Source organism: Plecotus auritus (genome assembly GCF_963455305.1).
Source record: "Plecotus auritus genome assembly, chromosome: 5".
In the NCBI taxonomy this organism is placed as follows: domain Eukaryota; kingdom Metazoa; phylum Chordata; class Mammalia; order Chiroptera; family Vespertilionidae; genus Plecotus; species Plecotus auritus.
The window spans coordinates 17,937,162-17,957,953 of record NC_137776.1 but is presented as its reverse complement, the minus strand read 5'-3'; the positions used below and the strand labels follow the sequence as shown (position 1 = coordinate 17,957,953).

The following is a 20,792-nucleotide window of genomic DNA, read 5'->3' as shown; positions in this document are numbered from 1 at the left end:
TACTTCTAAAAGTGAACATGTTTCTTTTGGGTATTACTTTTAAAACCTCCAGTATATAGCATGTGAAGATTAATATTCTGAGCTCAGATTTATTGACTCAACCTCTCTCTGTGGTCTGTTAATCTTCTTTTGGAGTAAGATGTGACATCTGGTATTTTACTTCAGAAATGAATGTCCTGGCCAAAAAATATTTATTATTGTTTCATATTCCCTCTCCCCTTTCTTAGTGGCCTCTCCTTGCTTATCCTCAAACAACAAGGCATCACTTCCCTGCAGTTCCAGTCTCTGAAGGAAATCAGTGCAGGAAACATCTATATTACTGACAACAGCAACCTGTGCTACTATCACACCATCAACTGGACGACGCTCTTCAGCACCATCAACCAAAGAATAGTGATTCGGGACAATAGGAAGGCTGAAAACTGTAGTAAGTACATTACTCAGACATTAAAACAGAAGTTTTAGCCCAGCCAGTGTTCCTATCAAAAGGTTAATAAGCAGTTACAAATTTAGAAATGGCCTCCCTTCCATTTGTAATCTGGAAACTCTAAAAGAATGAAGGGCCTCTCAACAATAATAGCCAGGATTACTGCAGGCTTCAGTTTTTATTACAAAGGGCAACATTTTAATAACTTGCCTGTAGGTCAGTTTTTGAGATATTTTAAAGCAAAAACTTTTAAGTCTGGTTTCCAATTTTCAATGATTGTTTTTTAGATAGTATTGTGTTGCCAACCCCCAACACACACACACACACACACACACACACACACACACACACACACACACACACATGTGTTGAGCCCTAGCCAGTTTGGCTCAGTGGATAGAGTGTCAGCCTGAGGTTCCAGGTTAGATTCTGGTCAAGGGCATGTACATCCATTGCAGGCTCCTCCCAGAGCTCATGCAGGAGGCAACCAATCAATGTGTTTCTCTCACATCGATAGTTCTTTCTGTCTTTCCCTCTCACTTCCACTCTCTCTAAAATTCAATGGAAAAATATCCTTGGGTGAGGATTAAAAATATATATATGTGTGTGTGTGTGTGTGTTGAAGTTTTAACTCCTGACACCATGAATGTGATCTTATGTAGAGAGAGATTCTTTGTAAATGTAATTAAAACATAGATGAGTTTATACTAGATTAGAATGGGCCCTTAATCCACTATAACTTGTGAGAATAGGAGAAGAGATACAGAGACAGACAGGCACACAGAAGAGAACACAATGTAAGGACATACACACGTAAAGGAAAGACAACCAATGAAGACAGGGTCAGAGAATGGAGTTACGCAGCCATAAGTCAGGAAAACCAAGGATTGCCAGCAACCACCAGAAGCTAGGAGAGAGCCCACAGGAAAGATCCAGCCAGCCAACACCTTGATTTTGAAATACAGAACTGTGATAAAATGAATTTCTGTCATTTTAAGCTATCATTTTGTGGCATTTTGTTATACCAGACCTGATAAACTAATACAGACAGTGGTATAACAGTGAAAACTAACATAGATCGCAAGGACCCAGGGTTCTGCATTTTTGATACCAGATAATTCTGAGGAAAATCCTTTTAGAAACTCTATTGTACTTTATAATACCCCCCAATATTCTCCCTTTTATTCTGTAGTCAGAAATATATTTTAAAAACATGTTGTCCTGGTAACTCATTTCATCTTTTGAGGATTTGTTCTCTCAAAAAGGCCCTATTGTAGGAAATTTTCAGTTGGGCGACTTAACACTGAATATTTAATAACAGTTTTGGGAGACAAAGAGAAAGAATGGACCAAAAAAGCATTTTATCAATAGTGTTCTGTTTTATCCTTTTACTAATCTAACACACTCAAGACAATAAAGGGGATATTTAATGCTTATTTACACATTGACTAATTATAGTACAATATATATTTTACTATTATATTTTATTTACTTCAGAACTTCAACAACACACTTATGAACTTATTTTACTTTTTTTAAGTTAATGTGCCTTCTGAGAAGTACTTTATAATGTGCTCATTGTTCTAAGAATATGCAAGGACTTTTCAATATTTTATCACTGCTGTCACAGCTGCCTGTCATATATCCCTCTACCAGCATTTTCTCCCCAGGTCCCACTCAAGTCAGAGATATAGTACCTCGAACAGTTAAGAGTGAACAAACTTTCAGTAACATATGTTTCACCTATTCAGTATGGTGAATGGGTATGTCTTATTCTTCACTCCTACCTTTTCCTAAATTTTATGGCTTTAACTTATTCTAACATTTTCCAAAGACCCATAAGTCATTCCCACTTATATATGTCTAACCTTCCCTACATAAAGAGCTTATTGCAATAGAGTTTTATAATCCCCACCCCAAGGACGCCCACATCCTAATCCTCAGAATCTGTGAATGCTACTTTATATGGCAAAAGGGACTTTGCATATGTAATCAAGCTGTGTATTTTAAGATGGGAAGATGAATCTGGATGATCTGGGTGGGCCCTAAATGTAATCACATGTGACCTTATAGGAAGGAGAAAAAGGGAGATTTGATTTTAACAGAGGTGAAGGTGATGTGACCATGGAAACGGAGGTTGGAATGATGAATTTACAAGCAGAGGAATGCCAAAGTGGCCTCTGAAAGCTGGAAAAATTAACTCAAAATGGATTAAGGACTTAAATGTAAGACATAAACCATAATACTCCTAAAATAAAACATAGGAGATAAGCCTCTTGATATTGGTTTTGGCAATGATTTTATGGACACAATACCAAAAGCAGAAACAACAAAGCAAAAATAAACAAGTGGAACTATATAAAACTAAAACATTTTTCAAAGCAAAAGAAGCAATCAACAAAGTGAATAGGGAACCTACAGAATGGGATAAAATATTTGCAAATTATGTATTTGATAAGGTGTTAATATCCAAACGATATAAAGAACTCATACAACTCAATAACAAAAACAACAACAACAAAACAAATCTGAATAAATATGGGCAGAGGATTTGAATGAACATTTCTCCAAAGAAGACATACAAATGATTAACAAATGTATGAAAATGTGCTCAACATCACCAATCACCAGGGAAATTCAAATTGAAACCACAGTGAGATATCATTTCACACCTGTTAGAATGGCTGTTTTCAAAAGAGAAGAGAAAAGTGCTGGTGAGATGTGGGGAAAAGGGGTGTAATTTGGTACAGCCACTATGGAAAACAGTATGGAGGATCCTCAAAAAATTTAAAAAATACTACCATATGACAAAACAGTTCCACTTGTTATAGAGTCCTACCAGCTTAGGGAGAGAGAGGGTGAAAGGACAAGAGTGAGAGGTTTTCAAACTACAAAAAAAAAAAAAAAAAAAAAAAGCGATTTTGTTTTGTAATAAGTCTCTATATTATTGTTCTTATTATAAAAGGAATATTTGTTTATTACCAAAAGTGTTATAAAATATAGATAAATTCAAAGAAGAACATGAAAAATAACCAGGCTTCACATTAAGTTAACTATTTGCAGATTCTAAAACCCAATATTATACTATCCTACCTCCTTTCAAAAATAGTCATTTGTCCATTTTCCCCCAAAAAATAATATGTAGAAATAAGTAGATCAGGGAGTTGATGGATTATCAGGAAATGGGCAGTAACAAAGAGGTACTGATACCTTTATCAACAGCCTGAAGGCAGAATCTTAAAATATATTTTTTGGCCTTAGACAAGTAGGGAAACTAAGAATTTGAGGCATTGATTATATCTTCTATACCAATATGAAGGTGATTAATACGAAGAGCCAGAGATTCATAACACTGAGCAACATGATTTTGAATATACTCTATTTGTCTTCACAAGATGCATTTGCAATGTAATTTATGGTGTGTTTTTGTTTTCCCTCTTCAAGGGTCCCTCTGATGATCATGTTTATTCCATAAGCAAGGATATATGAGAATTATATTTAAATTCACATATGTTTCAGACTATGAAATAGTTCATAAAAAAAACACCTTAAAATGGCTGACTGTTTATAAAAATGGGTATTATAGCTTTATATCCATTAATATAATTTATCTTTGCTCCTTTTTAACTCTTAAGCTATTATATAGATTTTGTTCTTAAACATTTATATTCCATCAGCTTGATTGAACTTTCTTACTTCTTACATCTTCATAAATCAGTGGGAAGTCACTTATACTCCTAGGGAATCAGTGATATGAGACCTATATTAAGATTCCATTTCTACTGACATTTCTTTTGCACGGTGAGAGAACTGAATGAGTCAGAAGGAAAGAATTCTTTCAATTAGTTTAAAATCAATATAGGAGATAAACTGTCAGAATTTCCCAAGTAGAACAACAAATCATTCAACTTTTGAAAAGAAATGTCTCCACATAAGAAGAGAAAAATAGTTATAATATATGTTATTTCAATTTAATAAATCTTTAAAAATGGAGAGTGCCGCTTTGGTCTGCAAAACTGATGAGTTACCTAAAAAGTGAAAATCTATTTGAGAAGAGGGACAATCCTATGTACACAGGAAAACACTTTATTTGATCTCTGTTCTTTCAGGTTATTTTTTAAATTCACCTTTATGTTATTTATAATAATGTTAAAAATTAAATAAGTTAAAATAGAGTAGAAGGAACTATAATTTTCAATAAAGTTTATGGATGTTTAGAAGCTATGGGCATTTTGGAGAAATTCTATATAAAAATTGTGTTTATACACAAGGAGCAAGAAACAGCAAGTCATCTTACTTTGGATTTTTAGAAATAAATATCAGATTCTACTTCTACAAAATAGAATAAAAGGGGTTATATTTACAGTTCCTCATGAAACAACCAAAATATGGACAAAATATATGAAATGACAGTTTGCAAGGGAGTAGCTATCAGATAATGAAGCAGAGAGAGGAAACAAATGAGGCGAGCCTTGTGATTGCTCTGGCTAACTACCTTGAGAGAATTTTTGAGCCATAGTACAGTCTGGAGAGACCCAGGTAGAATCCCAAAGACTCCTTGAGTTGAGGAGGCGGAGCTGATAGCCCAAAGAGGGTCAAGTCTGCAGACAGTGCCAGACAGAAGAGAGCAGCACAGGGGGGAAAACCACACTCCTAGAAATAGTAAAGGAAGGTTGTAGTCAGGAGGAAACAATGCCAGATGAATATATGATTCTATACATGGGATTAAGAGCACTCCATGGATAAATATATAAAGCTAGAGGTTCGGTGCACTAAATTTGTGCATGGGGGAGGGGTCCCCTCAGCCTAGCCTGCACCCTCTCCAATCTGGGACCCCTCAGGGGATGTCTGACTGTTAGGATTGGGCCTAAACTGGCAGTCAGACATCCCTCTCACAATCCAGGACCACTGGCTCCTAACTGCTCACCTGCCTGCCTGCCTGATCACCCCTAACTGCCCCCCTGCTGCCGGCCTGGTTGCCCCTTACTGGCCCCATGCGGGCCTGGTCACCCTACATAGCCTGCTGCTCAGTCACTTGGTCATCCCTTACTAACCCCTCTGCTGGCCTAGTTGCCCCACACAGCCTGTTCGGTCATCCATTCGGTTGCGATGGTCATGTAGGCTTTTATTATTATAGATTATCTTATTATTTAAATCATGTCCAAAGACAACCTAATGTTTAAAATTGTGAGTGTGCAGTGAATAGCATATGGAAAAGTAAATTGTATGACAATAGCTCAAAGGTTAGGAATGGAGAAATGGAAGTATCCTATTTTCAGGTCCTTAGTGTTTGCATGAAGTAGGAAAATATAACTTCAAGATAGACTGCAGTCACTTAAAGAGATATACTACATTTCTGCTCCTGGGAAGATGAAGTAGATACACTTTTCTCTAGTCCTTTTGCTGAGTACAACTAAGAACAATGAGTATTATATATATAAAAGAAACATAAACATTTTTGGAAGGAAGAGAGAAGAAGGAAGACAGGTTTGGCACCCCGAAATCCAAGAAGCACACAGATGTGAGTTCCCTAGATTTTATCTTTATCTCGTATATCCCAGATTTGGAGGTGTAGAAACTGGCAACTCAGAGACATAAACAGGTGCAGACCAAAAAAGCCCCCAACAAAAGTCTGTTTTCTCTTCCAAAGGGCCTGGAAAGGTGCAGAGGAGCAAGACAAAAACCTTTTAGACAATAACTGTTCAGCCCCAGCCAAACGTCACAGAAAAAATCTGTAGCCCCAACTTCACCTGTGCATCAAAAGAATAGGAGTGCAGGCTTTCCACCTTCACCAGGCTGTACAAAAATGCCCCAACCCCCACAAGGTGGTGTCAGAGAAGGCAGAGAAGGGAGCTGGGGCTTTCATCCCCCCTGGGCAGTAAAGAGCCCAGGCAGGACTGGGTTTGAACCCCTAATCTGACACCTGTGGCCTTGAGCAGTTTAGCCTCTCCGAACCTCTGCCCATTTGTCAAATGAATAAGCATTCCTACTTTGCATGATAGAGTTGAAGATTAGCACACATATATCAACAAAAAGTGCCCCACACCCATGAAAAAATTTAAAGTATGAACCATTATAGCTCTCAAAAATATGGAAGCAAAAATCCTTAACAAAGTAGTAGCAAATAGCACTCAACAGTATGTAAAACTAATATACAGCATAATCAAACGGGGTTTATTCCAGGGATACAAAGCTGATTCAGTATTTTAGAATCATGTTCTGTTTCTCTTAGAACCCTGACTAATACAATACCATACACACAAACTGACTCAAAATGGATGTATACATAAATGTAACACCACAACTCCTAAAAGCTTCTAAAAGAAAACATCAGAGCAAATCTTTGTTACTTTCGGTTAGACAAAGACTTCTTAGATATGATACCCAGAGCACAATTCACAAAAGAACAAATTGATAAATTGGATTTACCAAAGTTAAAAGTTCTTTTAAAAAGACAATATTAAAGCAGGAAAAGTCAAGGCTAGGACTTGGGAGAAAATACTTACAGAATTTAATAACAAACTCTCAATATCCATAGTAAGAAAACAACCATTCCAATACAAAATGGACATAAGGCTGTTGACACTTCACCAAACAAGACATATGGATATGGAATAAGCACATTAAAAGAGTCTCAACATCTTTAATCATTTGGGAAATCCAAATCCAAACACTGAGACTACAGCAGACACCTTTAAACTTGTATCTTATTTCTATTCCTTTCTCCCCTTATCTTTCATATATTCTTTTTTCTTTCATTTGCTCTTTTTAAAATATATATATATTTTTATTGATTTCAGAGAAGAAGGGAGAGGGAGAGAGACAAATATTTATGTTGAGAGAATCATTGATTGCTACCTCCTGCACGCCCCTACTGGGGGTAGAACCTGAAATCCAGGCATGTACCCTAACCGGGAATCGAACTGCAACCTCCTTGTTCATGGGTCAACTCTCAACCACTGAGCCACACCAGCTGTGCTCATTTGCTCCTTTAATATTATTTTTGTTTTATAACAAGTATCATTTGTTATCTTAATGATGCTGTCCTATGGAATTGAAGCCAAAAGTTTGGTGTAATTGTGGAAAAAAGGGTTGGCTTGAGAAAGATGTGGTTTTTTTCCCTTACCTTAACTGGAAGGTCAATTTCTATCACACCTTCTCCCTACAGTTAGGCTATAAACAATTGGCATTTGTTCATTTTTATTAAAAACGCAATGTCGCTACACAACCACAGTGACTGAGCTCTGCAATATGGAAAAAGTTGGGGATAGTGTGAATAATGGTGACTAGAGAGGCCACCAAAGTGGTCTGCCATAGATCTCTTTCAAACAAACTCCTACAGAAATAGCTTTACTTTGAAAGATTTATATTAAAACTAGAGGCCCAGTGCACAAAATTCATGCACTGGGGGGGGGGGTGTCCCTCAGCCCAGCCTGCACCCTCTCCAATCTGGGACCCCATGGACCCCATGGGGGATGTCCCTCTCACAATCTGGGACTGCTGGCTCCCAACCGCTTGCCTGCCTGCCAGCCTGATCACCCCATAACCACTCCCCTGCCAGCCTGATCAATGCCTAACTGCTCCCCTGCCGGCCCGATTGCCCCCAACTACCCTTTCCTGCTGGCCTGATTGCCCCCAACTGACCTCCCCTGCTGGCTCGGCAACCCCTAACTATCCTCCCCTGCAGGCCTGGTCGCCCCCAACTTCCCTCCCTCCCCTACAGGCCCGGTCACCCCCAACTTTCCTCCCTCCCCTACAGGCCTGGTTACCCCCAACTGCCCGCCCCTGCAGGCCTGGTCCCCCTCAACTGCCCTCCCTCCCCTTCAGGCCCTGTCACCCCCAACTGCCCTCCGCTGCCAGCCTGGCCACCCCTAACTTCCCCCCCCCCCCCCTGCTGGCCTGATCGCCCACAACTACTCTCCCCTGCCAGCCATCTTGTGGCAGCCATCTTTGACCACATGGGGGCGGTCATCTTGTGTGAGGGCATGAGGGTCAATTTGCATATTACCTCTTTATTATATAGGATTGTAAGTTGTGACACAAGCTTCTGTTTATTTCCTCTTGATTTTGGTGTGTTTTTCAGCTGCTGAAGGAATGGTGTGTAACCATCTGTGCTCAAGCAATGGCTGTTGGGGACCCGGACCAGACCAGTGCCTGTCCTGCCGTCGCTTCAGCAGGGGCAGGACCTGCATAGACTCTTGTAACCTCTACGATGGGTAAGGCATCTTACATGTCACCTTTACCTCTTGACTTTTGAGGTACTGGTTGATTCAGATTTAAAAATGATAAGACTATTGTAAAATTTTAGTATGGGTATACAGGCCAAGATTTTTACTAAGGAGAGCTTTAGTTGCATAAAGTAGACAACTTATAGAAGAATCATTTAAAGAGGAAATAATATTATTGGAAATATCAAGTCCAAATATATATTGACTATTATTCACATTTTAAAACATGTAACAAAATAGATAATTATTAACAAATTATTGAAATTTATTTTAAGTAAAATTGAAAAATATATTTCTACTCTCCTTATAAAAAGGATTGTTACAAGAACTCTTTCCTTTTATATGTCCCAATAGTCTTTTTTCTCATACTTTCTACTAATGTTCACCTTTAATTATACATAACTTTTATTTATGTTGTCCAATTAGGTTGCATGTCTATTTTATTTTATTTTAGGAATGACACACATTTCTATGTCTCTGAAAACTGCTTAGCCTTATAGAAAAACTACCTTCATAATTTCTAGTTGGATAGGTTTTTCTAAGTGTTCTGCCACTTTCTAAAGATAACCTAAGCAATAATTTAAATAAAATTTACATTTCTTCTATTACTAAAATTTTCACATTTCTTCTATTACTATAATAAAACCTAGTATATACCTTGCTGCATGAGATCTCACATGCTCATAAAATCACTTTATCATAACATGCCATTTCATGCATCATAGTTGTCCTTCATTAGTGTGATAACACATTTTTTAGTAATGTCCCTGAGTCAAATTTTTTTATATTGCTCACAGTGAGTACTTTCAACAGTTTTGTAAAATTGAAGTTTTGAATTTCTTTATTTCATTTCTTCTTCTGCCTCATGAATTGTCCAATTTTTAGCAACTGTTTTCATGATCTCAGATAACATTATAATTTTGTATTTTATAAAAGAAAAATTAAAATGTCTGAATCATAGTAATATATATTTTTTAATTTATCTTATTGTTGGAGGTATTACGGAGATTTCCCTTTTTTCCCCCATTGGTCCCCTCTACCCTAAACCCCTCCCAAGTCTACTATTTTGAATCATAGTAATAATGATATGTCTCTTCTTTGAAAGATGACCAAATTCAATTCTGTCCATGCAATTTAGAGGAAAAGGATTCAAATTAGAAAATTAAGTATAAAATTTTTAAATTAAAATTTAATAGTTTTTCAGGAAAATTTCAGCTTATTTTTGCAAGGTACAATCAGCTCATAAATTTGATAATGAATAACAAATTATGTGCTGTTTGTCTCAGTGAAATGTATTCATGGTTGTTTATTTTTATGAAAGTAATATATTTTCTGTACATAAAGTAGCTTAGATTAAAATATGCTTGTTTGTGGGTGGCAATCAATACCCCTAAAATGAAACTAATAGACTTTAATTCCATTAAGTGAATGTTACAGTAAAAGTTTATTGAATATATATGTGCAGTTCTAAAGAAGTAATGAATTCTGGGATTCATGTTTTTTACAGCAGCATCTTATAATCACTGAGAACTGGTAGAATTAGTACTGGCCAAGGTCATAACACTGTAGGGGGCCGAAGCCATTACTACAACCCAGAGCATCATGTTCATTCTCTTTCCTTTTCAGATGCCATAGCTTTTTAAAAAAATATTTCATTTTAAACTTATCGGAAGTATGAAATTGATAAATATGTGGATGTATACATTACCCTCTCTCTCAATTGTGCAAAACAATGAAAACTAAGTAAAGGAAAATTACCAGTTTCCTAAGTAAACAGTGATTACCAGATTGTTTTTGAAAACTTACCATTTTCCATGTTATTAAATGAAATGTATTAAAGAAATATAAAACTTTTTATGTACTTTGAAAAAGTAATAGGGCCCTAGAAAATCATACTCACAGGGTTAATTTGAAAAATAAATAACAATATCTTACAAGAATCGGATGTAATTCTTGTCTGCCCAAGCAAGGATATATTTCCCCATCTCCAGTTTTGTGGGAGTGGATAATTTCTCCCAACATTGCCTCATAGTTAAAACAGCATTTGAGGAAAAATGAATTCAAAGCTAACCATCACTTTCTAGTTGGAATGTCCAACCTTGGACAAATAACCTAATCATTGTAAACTCTATTTTCTTATATGGCAGTGGGAATAGTAACGGTGCCAACTTCATAAAATAGTTGTGATTATTAAATGAGAACTAGATAATAAAATTTTATTAGCGTTCTGACCATTAAAACTCATTATTTTCTTTCTGTGTCTATTAATAGGAGCTGATCAAATGGTTAGGTAGAAAAGTCACCTTAGAAACTGCTAAAAATAAATACAAATACAGTATGACATTTACCAAAATCTTATTAATATTTATAAAAGAGATTTATTATCATAAGAGAAGAAATCCTAAATAGAGGACTTTTGAAAAAGGTTAAAAGAAAATCAGCCAATTTCTGGCTATTAACACTCAAAATTCAAATCATTTGAGTCACTATATTTTGGCAACCCTTAACTACAATGCACAAGCTTTTAAAATGAAAGAGAAAGCTAATTGCAATGGAATCTTACATTTTTCTTATCTGGCACTGTGATTAAACACTTCTGAAACTTTAAGAACGTAGAAACATCAAAAAGAGTGCCTGTCTAAGCTCTTTGTAGGCATTTTTACATTAATAATCACAACTTCTCATTGAAACATTTTTTTCCCTTTTACAGAGGATACTTAAAAATGGAAGCTTTGAGAAGTTGAGGGATTTAACTCCTAGAAATATTAGCCTGGATCCTGGGATTTAAATTTGAGAAGGGTGTGACTTCAAAGTATTTTTTATTGATCATAGGATTGGCTAAGGTAGCAGACACACAACAAACTGAAAAATGTAGAGCATCAAAAACAAGGAATGAATCACTCTGGATGCAGTGCACATGCTCAGTAGACTGATTTCTTAGGTCGGATTCCAGTGAAAGGGAATCTCTGGCAAGGTGGACCAGGAAGAAAAAGAACACTGATGGAGGCAGTAACAATATAGAGCAGGAGTCATAGAAACTGTAAGAAGTATCTGTTCTGAGAACAGAAAGGAAGAAAGCCAGGAGCCCTACAAATGGAAATGTAGTCCATAGAAGAAAAGGCAGCTAGATTGTCTCTAGTAATTTTTTTTTTTTTAAATCCACACCCAAGGATATTTTTCCATTGGATTCAGAGAGAGTGGGAGAGAGAAAGAAAGACAGAAATAGCAATGTGAGAGAAACACATCACTCCTGACCAGGGCTCAGGCCAAGAGGAGCCTGCAACCGAGGTACATGCCCTTGACCAGAATCGAACCCGCAACCCTTTGGTCCTCAGGCTGACACTCTATCCACTGAGTCAAACTGGCTAGGGCTGTAGTAATTTTTAATCATATATTCACTTTACGTCAACTCTGTGTGCCAGAAAGGAGATTTTAGAGAAGAGAGAGATAATCATGACCTATGTTCTAGTATCACAAAAATTATGACCTTCATTTAGTACCATAACCCTTTAGTCACACCAGAAACCTGTTTGCAAAATAAATAATTTGCTGATGACACAAGCTTTGTTGTAACGGTCATGCACTATCATTAAATAAATAATGTTTCTGATTCTCTTTACAATTTAGGTACTCCTCCCAATAGGAGGCCATTGTCCCCTTTATATTCTGCAGATTTCCTAGTTAAGTATTTTATATCACTCATATTGATGAAACATGCAAGAAAAAAATCTGTTTTGATTCATTGCAATTTTAAACATAAGAAAAATCATAAAACACTTAATCCATAGCAAACTAGCACTTTGAAAATGTTAAATCCATGTAATTAAATATTCGCATTTACACATAACTAAACCATCGATTTATGCTATTCATTTTGAAAACCAAATGTAATTATTTTGCCTTGGAGTAGTTGTTGTCTTAATCTATCCAATAGGAAATAGAGCCCATGCTTTGGAATTCTGTCATTTTTTAAGGCTTTACAGTAACCAAATGAGATAGTTTACTATGAAAAAAAAAAAGGAAATATTTCACTCACGGGAAAATTAAATTTGAATTTATCACCTAATTAATCCATAATTGCTATATTTGCAATGCTATTAGGTTGGAATGGTAGCTCATAGTACAAAGGCACAAAACAATACAGTAGCTATAAATATTTAGTCAAGTTTTTTTTAATATATATTTTATTGATTTTTTTACAGAGAGGAGAGGGAGAGAGAGAGTTAGAAACATCATTGAGAGAGAAACATCAATCAGCTGCCTCCTGCACACCCCCTACTGGGGATGTGCCCACAACCAAGGTACATGCCCTTGACCGCAATCGAACTTGGGACCCTTGAGTCCGCAGGCCGACACTCTATCCACTGAGCCAAACTGGCTAGGGCTCAAGTTTTGTTAATGACATCTTAAGTTACCTTTGCCCAGTACCACACCCACTCACACAGTAGTAGGAATGGAATCGTTTAAACATGTTGGACATGACTGACAACCAATTATTAAAATGAAAATTTTAGAGTAGCTATGGATTATCAAACTTATATGGATAACATTTAATATTCAAATAGTCACAATATGTAATGGTGTGAGGAGGTATGATCATCATTCCAGATTTTAATTAGAAAGTTTAGAATGTTACCATTAAACTATTTTTTATTGTATGCCATATAGAATTACTTCAAAAGGAATTTAAACTGAAAAAATGTTATTAGATCAATAATCTGAGAAAATAAAATCTACCATAAAAAGATCTTTTCTCTAATTCTCTAAGGCAGATATTTTAAAAGAAGAAAAGAAATCAAAGCATTTTTTGAAGTTTCACCAAAAATAAATGAAAGAGTCTTGGGATTTGAAGGACAAGGATGGAGAACATTTATGCAACTTAGCAACAAGAAAAATACAATCGTCCTTTCAGAGTTTAAAAAAACAAAGCTTCCACCAAGAGTAAAATTTTATAGAGATAGCCTTACTTCGAAAGTTAAAACGGTTCTGCTGTGTCATCAGAAGAGTTATACTTTTTTTTTTTTTTTTTTTTTGAGAGGGCTACAGTATCTCTCACAAGTGAGAGGTTTCCTGAATGAGTCTATAGTTGAACCCAGTGGAGGGCAGGAAGAGCCATCTGGCTGCAGTTTATCTTCTCTCCTAATGGAGAACTTACTCCTTAATGTACAGGGAAATGATTCTGATGCTCCTGGCACCGAGAGAAACAAACTCTAGAATTTACTCTGCCAATAGGACTTTTAGCAGATGTTACTTCATTTGTTAAGTTGACAGCTTGTTTGCTTACACCACCTCATGCAGCTGATGTTTTCACAGAGAATTTCGGGAGTTTGCGAACAGCTCCATCTGTGTGGAGTGTGACCCCCAGTGTGAGAAGATGGAAGATGGCATCCTCACGTGCCATGGACCGGTAAGCCTGAGGACATCTGTGCTTGTGTTGCCTTATTGAGTTTCATGTATGAGTGTTTGTCATTGCTGTATTGCTTATCCATTCATTCTATAGGTATTTATAGGATGTAATGGGGGATCATGTTTGATATTTCACCCTCAAGAGACTTTTAAGTTTGGTAATGGAGGTAAAATATGTAAAAATTTAATTTCTTAAATATTTAAGTCCCAGATTATGTATTTAAAAAGGAGATATGGATTTGACCCTGAAGATTGCACAGTGTTGAAAAGAAAACAGAGATGAACAAATAATTAACTTGAAGCAAAATAATTGATAAACTAAAATATGTATAAACTAGAGGCCTGGTGCACAAATTTGTGCACCAGTGGGATCCCTCAGCCAGGCCTGCGGGATTGGGCTGAAACTGGCTCTCCAGCATCCCCTGAGGGGTCCTGGATTGCGAGAGGGCACAGGCCAGGCCAAGGGACCCCACCAATGCACAATCAGAGCTGGGGAGGGACAGGGGAGGTTAGCCTGCTGGGGAGGGACCGCGGGAGGGCTCCAGGGTGTGTCTGGCCCATCTCACTCAGTCCCAATTGGCCAGACCCCACAGCAAACTAACCTACCAGTTGGAGTGTCTGCCCCCCGGTGGTCAGTGCACATCATAGTGAGCAGTTGAGTGGCCTTAGCATATCATTAGCATATTATGCTTTGATTGGTTGAACAGCTAACCAGTAGACTGGACACTTAGCATATTAGGCTTTTTATTATATAGGATTGTTACAGGAACATAGTTGAGGGAGAAACTAAATCTGTCTTTGGGATGGAAAGTAGGCCATCAAAGCAGGCCATAGAGAAGTGATGTTTGAGCTATGCTTTGAATAAGAATCTGAAATGCAGAAATATGCAAAGATATGAAAATGTGAAAGTTGGTGTTGTTTTGAGGTAAACTATAACATTCTGTGTTTAATTATTTAACTATTATGTCATTGTTAACATAGTAGTTATAAAGGTCCATTTAAAGAAGGAGGAAGGCAAATACAAACTAAAGTCTTGAGCAGTGTGATAAGTACTATGGCAAAGAGGAAAACTGAGCTATGGAAATTTTAAGAGAGGGTGTGGTAGAGGGTGTGGGATCAGGAAGGTCTTCATGGATAAGTTGACATTTATAGAGTTTGAAGTTAGCCTTACAGAGAAAATGATCATTATTTTTCAGTCTTCCCTTTGAGTACCATCATTCAGGCTTTTTCTTAATAATGAAATTGGTATGTGTTTGTCATTTCAAAGTGTCATATTCACCCTTTTTTAGACAAATTTCCAGTTCATTCATGTATTGAGTCATCTCTCAGTAGATGACTTAGGAACCAACATTTGGGTGTAGCCAAGGCCTCAACATTTCTCCGTAAGAATTTATTTTAAAATTAAATATTTTTAATTTTTCTGCCACAGTGATCATTCAGCACTTAATTAACATAGAAAAAAAAATCATTGAGCCCTCCAAACTTCCACTATGCCCCAGTGAGCTGTACTGGAACTTCATCTAAAGAAGGATGTGGAAAATTTGGAAAATCAGACCTCCGAGAAAAAGAAGTGGTGTGATTTAGCCTGAAGAACCAGTCTAAAAGACAGTTTAATACTTAATGATCTCCAAGTATGTATGTAAAGGGCATATGCAGCCATTTTCTTTTGCCTCTAAGGAGAGTAATGGAAAATACAATTTACCCACAGCATGAGAAATAGAGATTTTGTAAAGAATGTCATGAAACAACATAGGGAAATAAAGTTTCATAATGGATTATTAAAGAGATATTGATATAAAACCTCTTTTAAAACTAACATATTTAGACACCTTCTTGACCATAAGTCATAGAATAATAAAATCTCTTTTAGAGAGACTGACACTTTGGAAATGTATATTTAGCATAATCAAGAATTTGCCATCTCCTCTGACCATGTCAGACTGCTAGAGAAATCCATGTTCTTTATATTCCTCATGCTGGCTCCTATGGCATAAATTATTCTAATAAATAATTAGTTTATTAGTTTATTTTATTACATGGTGTCCCTGCATCACAGAAGCAGGAAAAGAGAAGATTGAACAGTTTAGCATTGACAGTTCTATAAATGCCTGCTATTTAATTTCATTGTCCAAAGCAAGATATGCCTCACCTCTGGTGAGAAGAGAATTTCAAGATTCCATGTAATTGGAAGTGGAAGAGAATTGGTTACTGGTGAAAAGCAGTTTTGTCTCTTACAATTGCTACTTGGGAAAAACATTGTCACTGAGAAAAAAATGCATTGTTTCCATCAGAATGTGGTCTATCTAATAGTTGTCTGTCTAATTTATTGAGTCCAAGGGTAGCTTAAAATCAGAGATAAGGAAGAATATTGCCTTCACCTATGTTTTCTATTATTGCATTTATTAGTTTATTCACTGAACCTAGGTTCTTAAAAGCTTTGGGAATCCTATCTAATAAAAGAGTAATGCAAATTAACCATCACTCCCCTACACCCACAAGTCACGCTCACCAGCCAATCAGGAGCGAGTATGCAAATGAACACAACCAAGATGGCTGCGACCATGGAGTGAGCAGGAGGCTTGGGTTTTCCTGGCAATGGAGGAAGCCATGCTTTCCGCACACCCTGACCAGCCCAGGCCTCCACTCAAGGCTACAAAGTTTCAATTATAGAAGATAAATATATCCTAACAAAAATGGTGGCAGCCACAGAGCTGGAGAGAGCAGGAGGCTTGGGTTGCCCCTAGCAATGAAGGAAGCCAAGCTTCTGCAGCCCTGGCTTGCCTTGGCTACAAAGTTTCTATTATAGAAGGTAAATAAATCCCAGATCCCAGGGCCTCCGATTGGGTCGCTGGGGGGCGTGGCCAGCCTGCAAACCACCACAGGTCCCTCACCCAGGCTGCCCCACACACCAAGGGAACCCCCACCCTGATCCGGCACACCCTTCAGGGCAAACCAGCTGGCCCCCACCCGTGCACCAGGCCTCTATCCTATCTAATAAAAGAGTAATATGCAGATTGACCATCACTCCAACACACAAAATGGCTGCCCCCATGTGGTCAAAGATGGCTGCCCCTATGTGGATACCAGATGGCCACCACAAGATGGCCAGCAGGGGAGGGCAGTTGGGAGGGACCAGGCCTGCAAGGGCAGGCAGTTGTGGGTGATCAGGCCAGCAGGGGAGGGCAGTTGGGAGGGACCCAGGCCTGCAGGGGAGAGCAGTTGGGGGGTACTAGGCCTGCAAGGGAGGGAAGTTAGGGGTGACCAGGCCTGCAGGGGAGGGCAGTTAGGGGTGACCAGGCCTGCAGGGGAGGGCAGTTAGGGGTGACCAGGCCTGCAGGGGAGGGCAGTTAGGGGCAAACAGGCTGGCAGGGGAGCAGTTAGGCATCAATCAGGCTGTCAGAGGAGTGGTTAGGGGGTGATCAGGCTGGCAGGCAGAAGCGGTTAGGGGCAATCAGGAAGGCAGCAGGTGAGCAGTTGGGAGCCAGCAGTCCTGGATTGTGAGAGGGATGTCCGACTGCCCATTTAGGCCTGATCCCACTGTGCACTGGGCCTCTAGTATAATAATAAAAGAATAAGCATTAGACACACATATATCTCTTTATTATTGAAATGAGGTGGAGAGACAGTACATTTCATTTCTTTTGAGATTTGCCATGACATTTTTTAGTTATTTCAGCTTAGGATATCAAGTTTTATATAATGATAACACAATGAAATAGTTAAGATACTTGGAAAAAAAATAAGCAAACAAAAACAATTTATTTTATTATAGTGTACTTAAAGTTTAAATGTGAATTTAATTTTAGCTTCATAATTTTTATATCTTCTTATTTACCTGGACATTATTTTGCATTACAATTTTATAGAAAAATAATTTCTAGTTGCCACTTGTAGCTGCCTAATTTACTCATAGTAAGTTATATTCTTGTGTTCTGCAAGCAGACATCAGCATGTATCTTGTCTTGTACAATAAGTCATGCCACTGAGCATACTTGCACAGTAAATGATTATGTATAATAGAAGGCATTACGTGCCTAAGTACCCATGAGCAAGTGTTAAAATTGGAAGCATGTGAAGTATTCTTTTCTGGAAGGAAATAAGAAGTTTCCAATAGCAAACTCTTCAGGTTGAATAGGGATTAGGTATCATAGGATAATTTATTTTTTTCAAAGTTCTAAGTCTCACATCAAAATAGAGATATAGACAGGTGTTTGATTAAACCTCAACAGTCATGATTTCCTGAAAAGTCTTCCAGATCACTTTTGACTTCTTGGCACTACTATTCTTCATCAGCAGCCTCTCTCTTTAAATTTTAAAATTTCATATTTCTTGATTTCTGCATGCCTATGTTACCAGTTTTCAAGGCCTTACTGCTTTTGGGTTAACATTTACATGAAATAACTCTCGTGAATGGACTGATTCCCGCACTCCCTTACATAACACATAGCTCTGTATAGTCTGCTTGCTCTTGGCTCCCAAATTCACACTGTCAGTAATTATAACCCTAATAAAATGAATTTTCTCCCTCTTTACTTACAGTATCTTATTTCTCCAAATGATGTTCAGTGTGATCTGTCCTAATTGTTGAGTCCTATGGATATAGACAGATTTTGTGGAGAAATGGGTAGGGGAAAGAAGTTCCAGGGAGGTGGTCACAGCGAAGAGGAATCCTAAGACAATATGCTATTCAAAAAGAACACCTAAAAGTGGATTTCAAGCAAATGATATCATTATTTCAAAGAGCTGAACGTGAACACATGGGCCTGTTTTAAGAAAATAGCATTTTTAATCAAAATATTCTCAAAATGATGAGAGGATATATTACTTTATTTCTTGCAGGTTTCCTCCAGCACCAAATGCAAATTAGATTTTTGTAAAATCATTAGAAGTTTAATATAGTTTTAAATTTTTACTTTTGCTATGATATTTAGGTATTTGTAATATATTTAATGCATATTATTAGTGCTTACTAACATCCTACATATTATAAAATTATTATATATTATAAACATAAATGTATAACATTAGTTGTATTTAAATTTATCATGCTCATATTTATATTAATTTCACTTTTAGATACGTTTCTCCATTAATTTTTGTATGTATTTATTTTATTATTATAAAGCTTTGGATATTTGACCATCAGAGTATATCTTTCTATGGCTCTTAGTACTGTTGTGTGATTTAGTAAAATCCCTAAAAATCATCATGATATGGTTTTTAGCATTATCACAAGCTGGTTTAACTTAGAAATGAACTGTTATTGGCCTACACTGCCTAATTTCTGATAATTCAGCCACATTGATTTTTAATATTTAATGTTCAAATTGTCACTGGACAACTAAAGGAGAGTTAACATCTTACCTTTATATGAAATTCGGTGTTGTGTAATTCCTACCATTTTCTTTTCCTAATTAACTACTTAGTGAGAAATCTCTCATATTTCTGGGGGAAACGTGTTGTTATCAAATGTGGTTGATCTTTAATATCACCATTAATAAATGACAGAAATAAAATACTGGTGTTCTGGAAAGTCCTTGGAAAATGTTATTGATCAAAAAGCTACAAGAGCTACATCCCCATTTTTATTACTGAAAGTGTTCCCCAATTTCATCGAGGTGTATTGACCACTCACTCAAGTCTTGGTATCTAAGCCAACCAAATACATTTCAGTGCACATGGCATCTATTTTTCTTTGTTTAATTTATTTTGTTTTTCACGTTTCAGGGACCTGACAACTGTACAAAGTGCTCCCATTTTAAGGATGGCCCAAACTGTGTGGAAAAATGTCCAGATGGCTTACAGGGGGCGAACAGTTTCATTTTCAAGTATGCTGATCAGGATCGGGAGTGCCACCCATGCCATCCAAACTGCACGCAAGGGTGAGCATCGGCTGACAGGGTCTCAGGCTTGCGTGTATTGCTTATCCAAAGGCCCACGCCCATGCCTGCATCCCTGACACAGGCTATAAAGTGTATAGTGTTCTCATACAAAATTCTGTTCATCTTAATATTTGACATGTTGACTTTAAGAAAAGTCCTTTCTAAGAGAATGGTTTAGGGAAGCAAATGTATACCCTTTGAAATATTTCCATTTAACCAGAACTGTTTTATTGCCGTCTTCATGAAGCTGGTGTCGGGTATACTTGGTATGGAGTGTGAAAATTCTTTCACACTTACAGGAGATTGAAGTTATCAGAAAAGACAAGATAGTAATCATACTTTTAAGATGTGTGCTTAGTAAATCTTTAGCAAAGGTTTTCTGTTTCTGTGTCTTTGTTGTTACAACCAGTTTAAGGTAAGGCTAGCCCTCTTTGGTAAATACTGCCTTGGATTACCCCATCAACAAAATATAAGCAAAAGCAGTAGTGGCAGAAAAGAGGGGACCCTAGTAATGTGTGTTTTAATAGAATTATGAGTGCTTTTTTTGAAAATAATTTTGTTACAGGTTAACCTATAACTGAGAAATTATTTTTTGTTTGATGTAGGACAATTCAAAGATGGACACACATTTTTCTGTTTTTCAAAAAGATGTCATAAAGTAAAAAGTAGATTCAACTTTGATACTGATAACAGTTGAATAACAAAGACATTTTACAGAAAGAAGAAAAGTATTACACTATAATGGAAATAATGTCAGTTACCTAACAAATCCCAACAACTATTTTTTTCAACAAATCTATGCTAGTAAGGTATTTTCTGTTCTTTTTCTTTCCTCCAGAATGTGGATAA

General features: G+C 37.0%; 1 protein-coding gene across 4 annotated transcripts in view; it reads left to right on the top strand.

Annotated features, from left to right (window-relative positions):
* The window catches only part of ERBB4 (erb-b2 receptor tyrosine kinase 4), a 966,639-nt gene that overhangs the window by 719,143 nt on the left and 226,704 nt on the right, over positions 1 to 20,792 (top strand). For all 4 annotated transcript variants that reach the window (XM_080671023.1, XM_080671024.1, XM_080671022.1 and 1 more), the window contains exons 12-15: positions 228 to 427; positions 8,511 to 8,643; positions 13,969 to 14,062; positions 19,789 to 19,943. In XM_080671023.1, the coding sequence (XP_080527149.1) occupies positions 228 to 427; positions 8,511 to 8,643; positions 13,969 to 14,062; positions 19,789 to 19,943 (582 nt within the window). The remainder of the gene's footprint in view (positions 1 to 227; positions 428 to 8,510; positions 8,644 to 13,968; positions 14,063 to 19,788; positions 19,944 to 20,792) is intronic.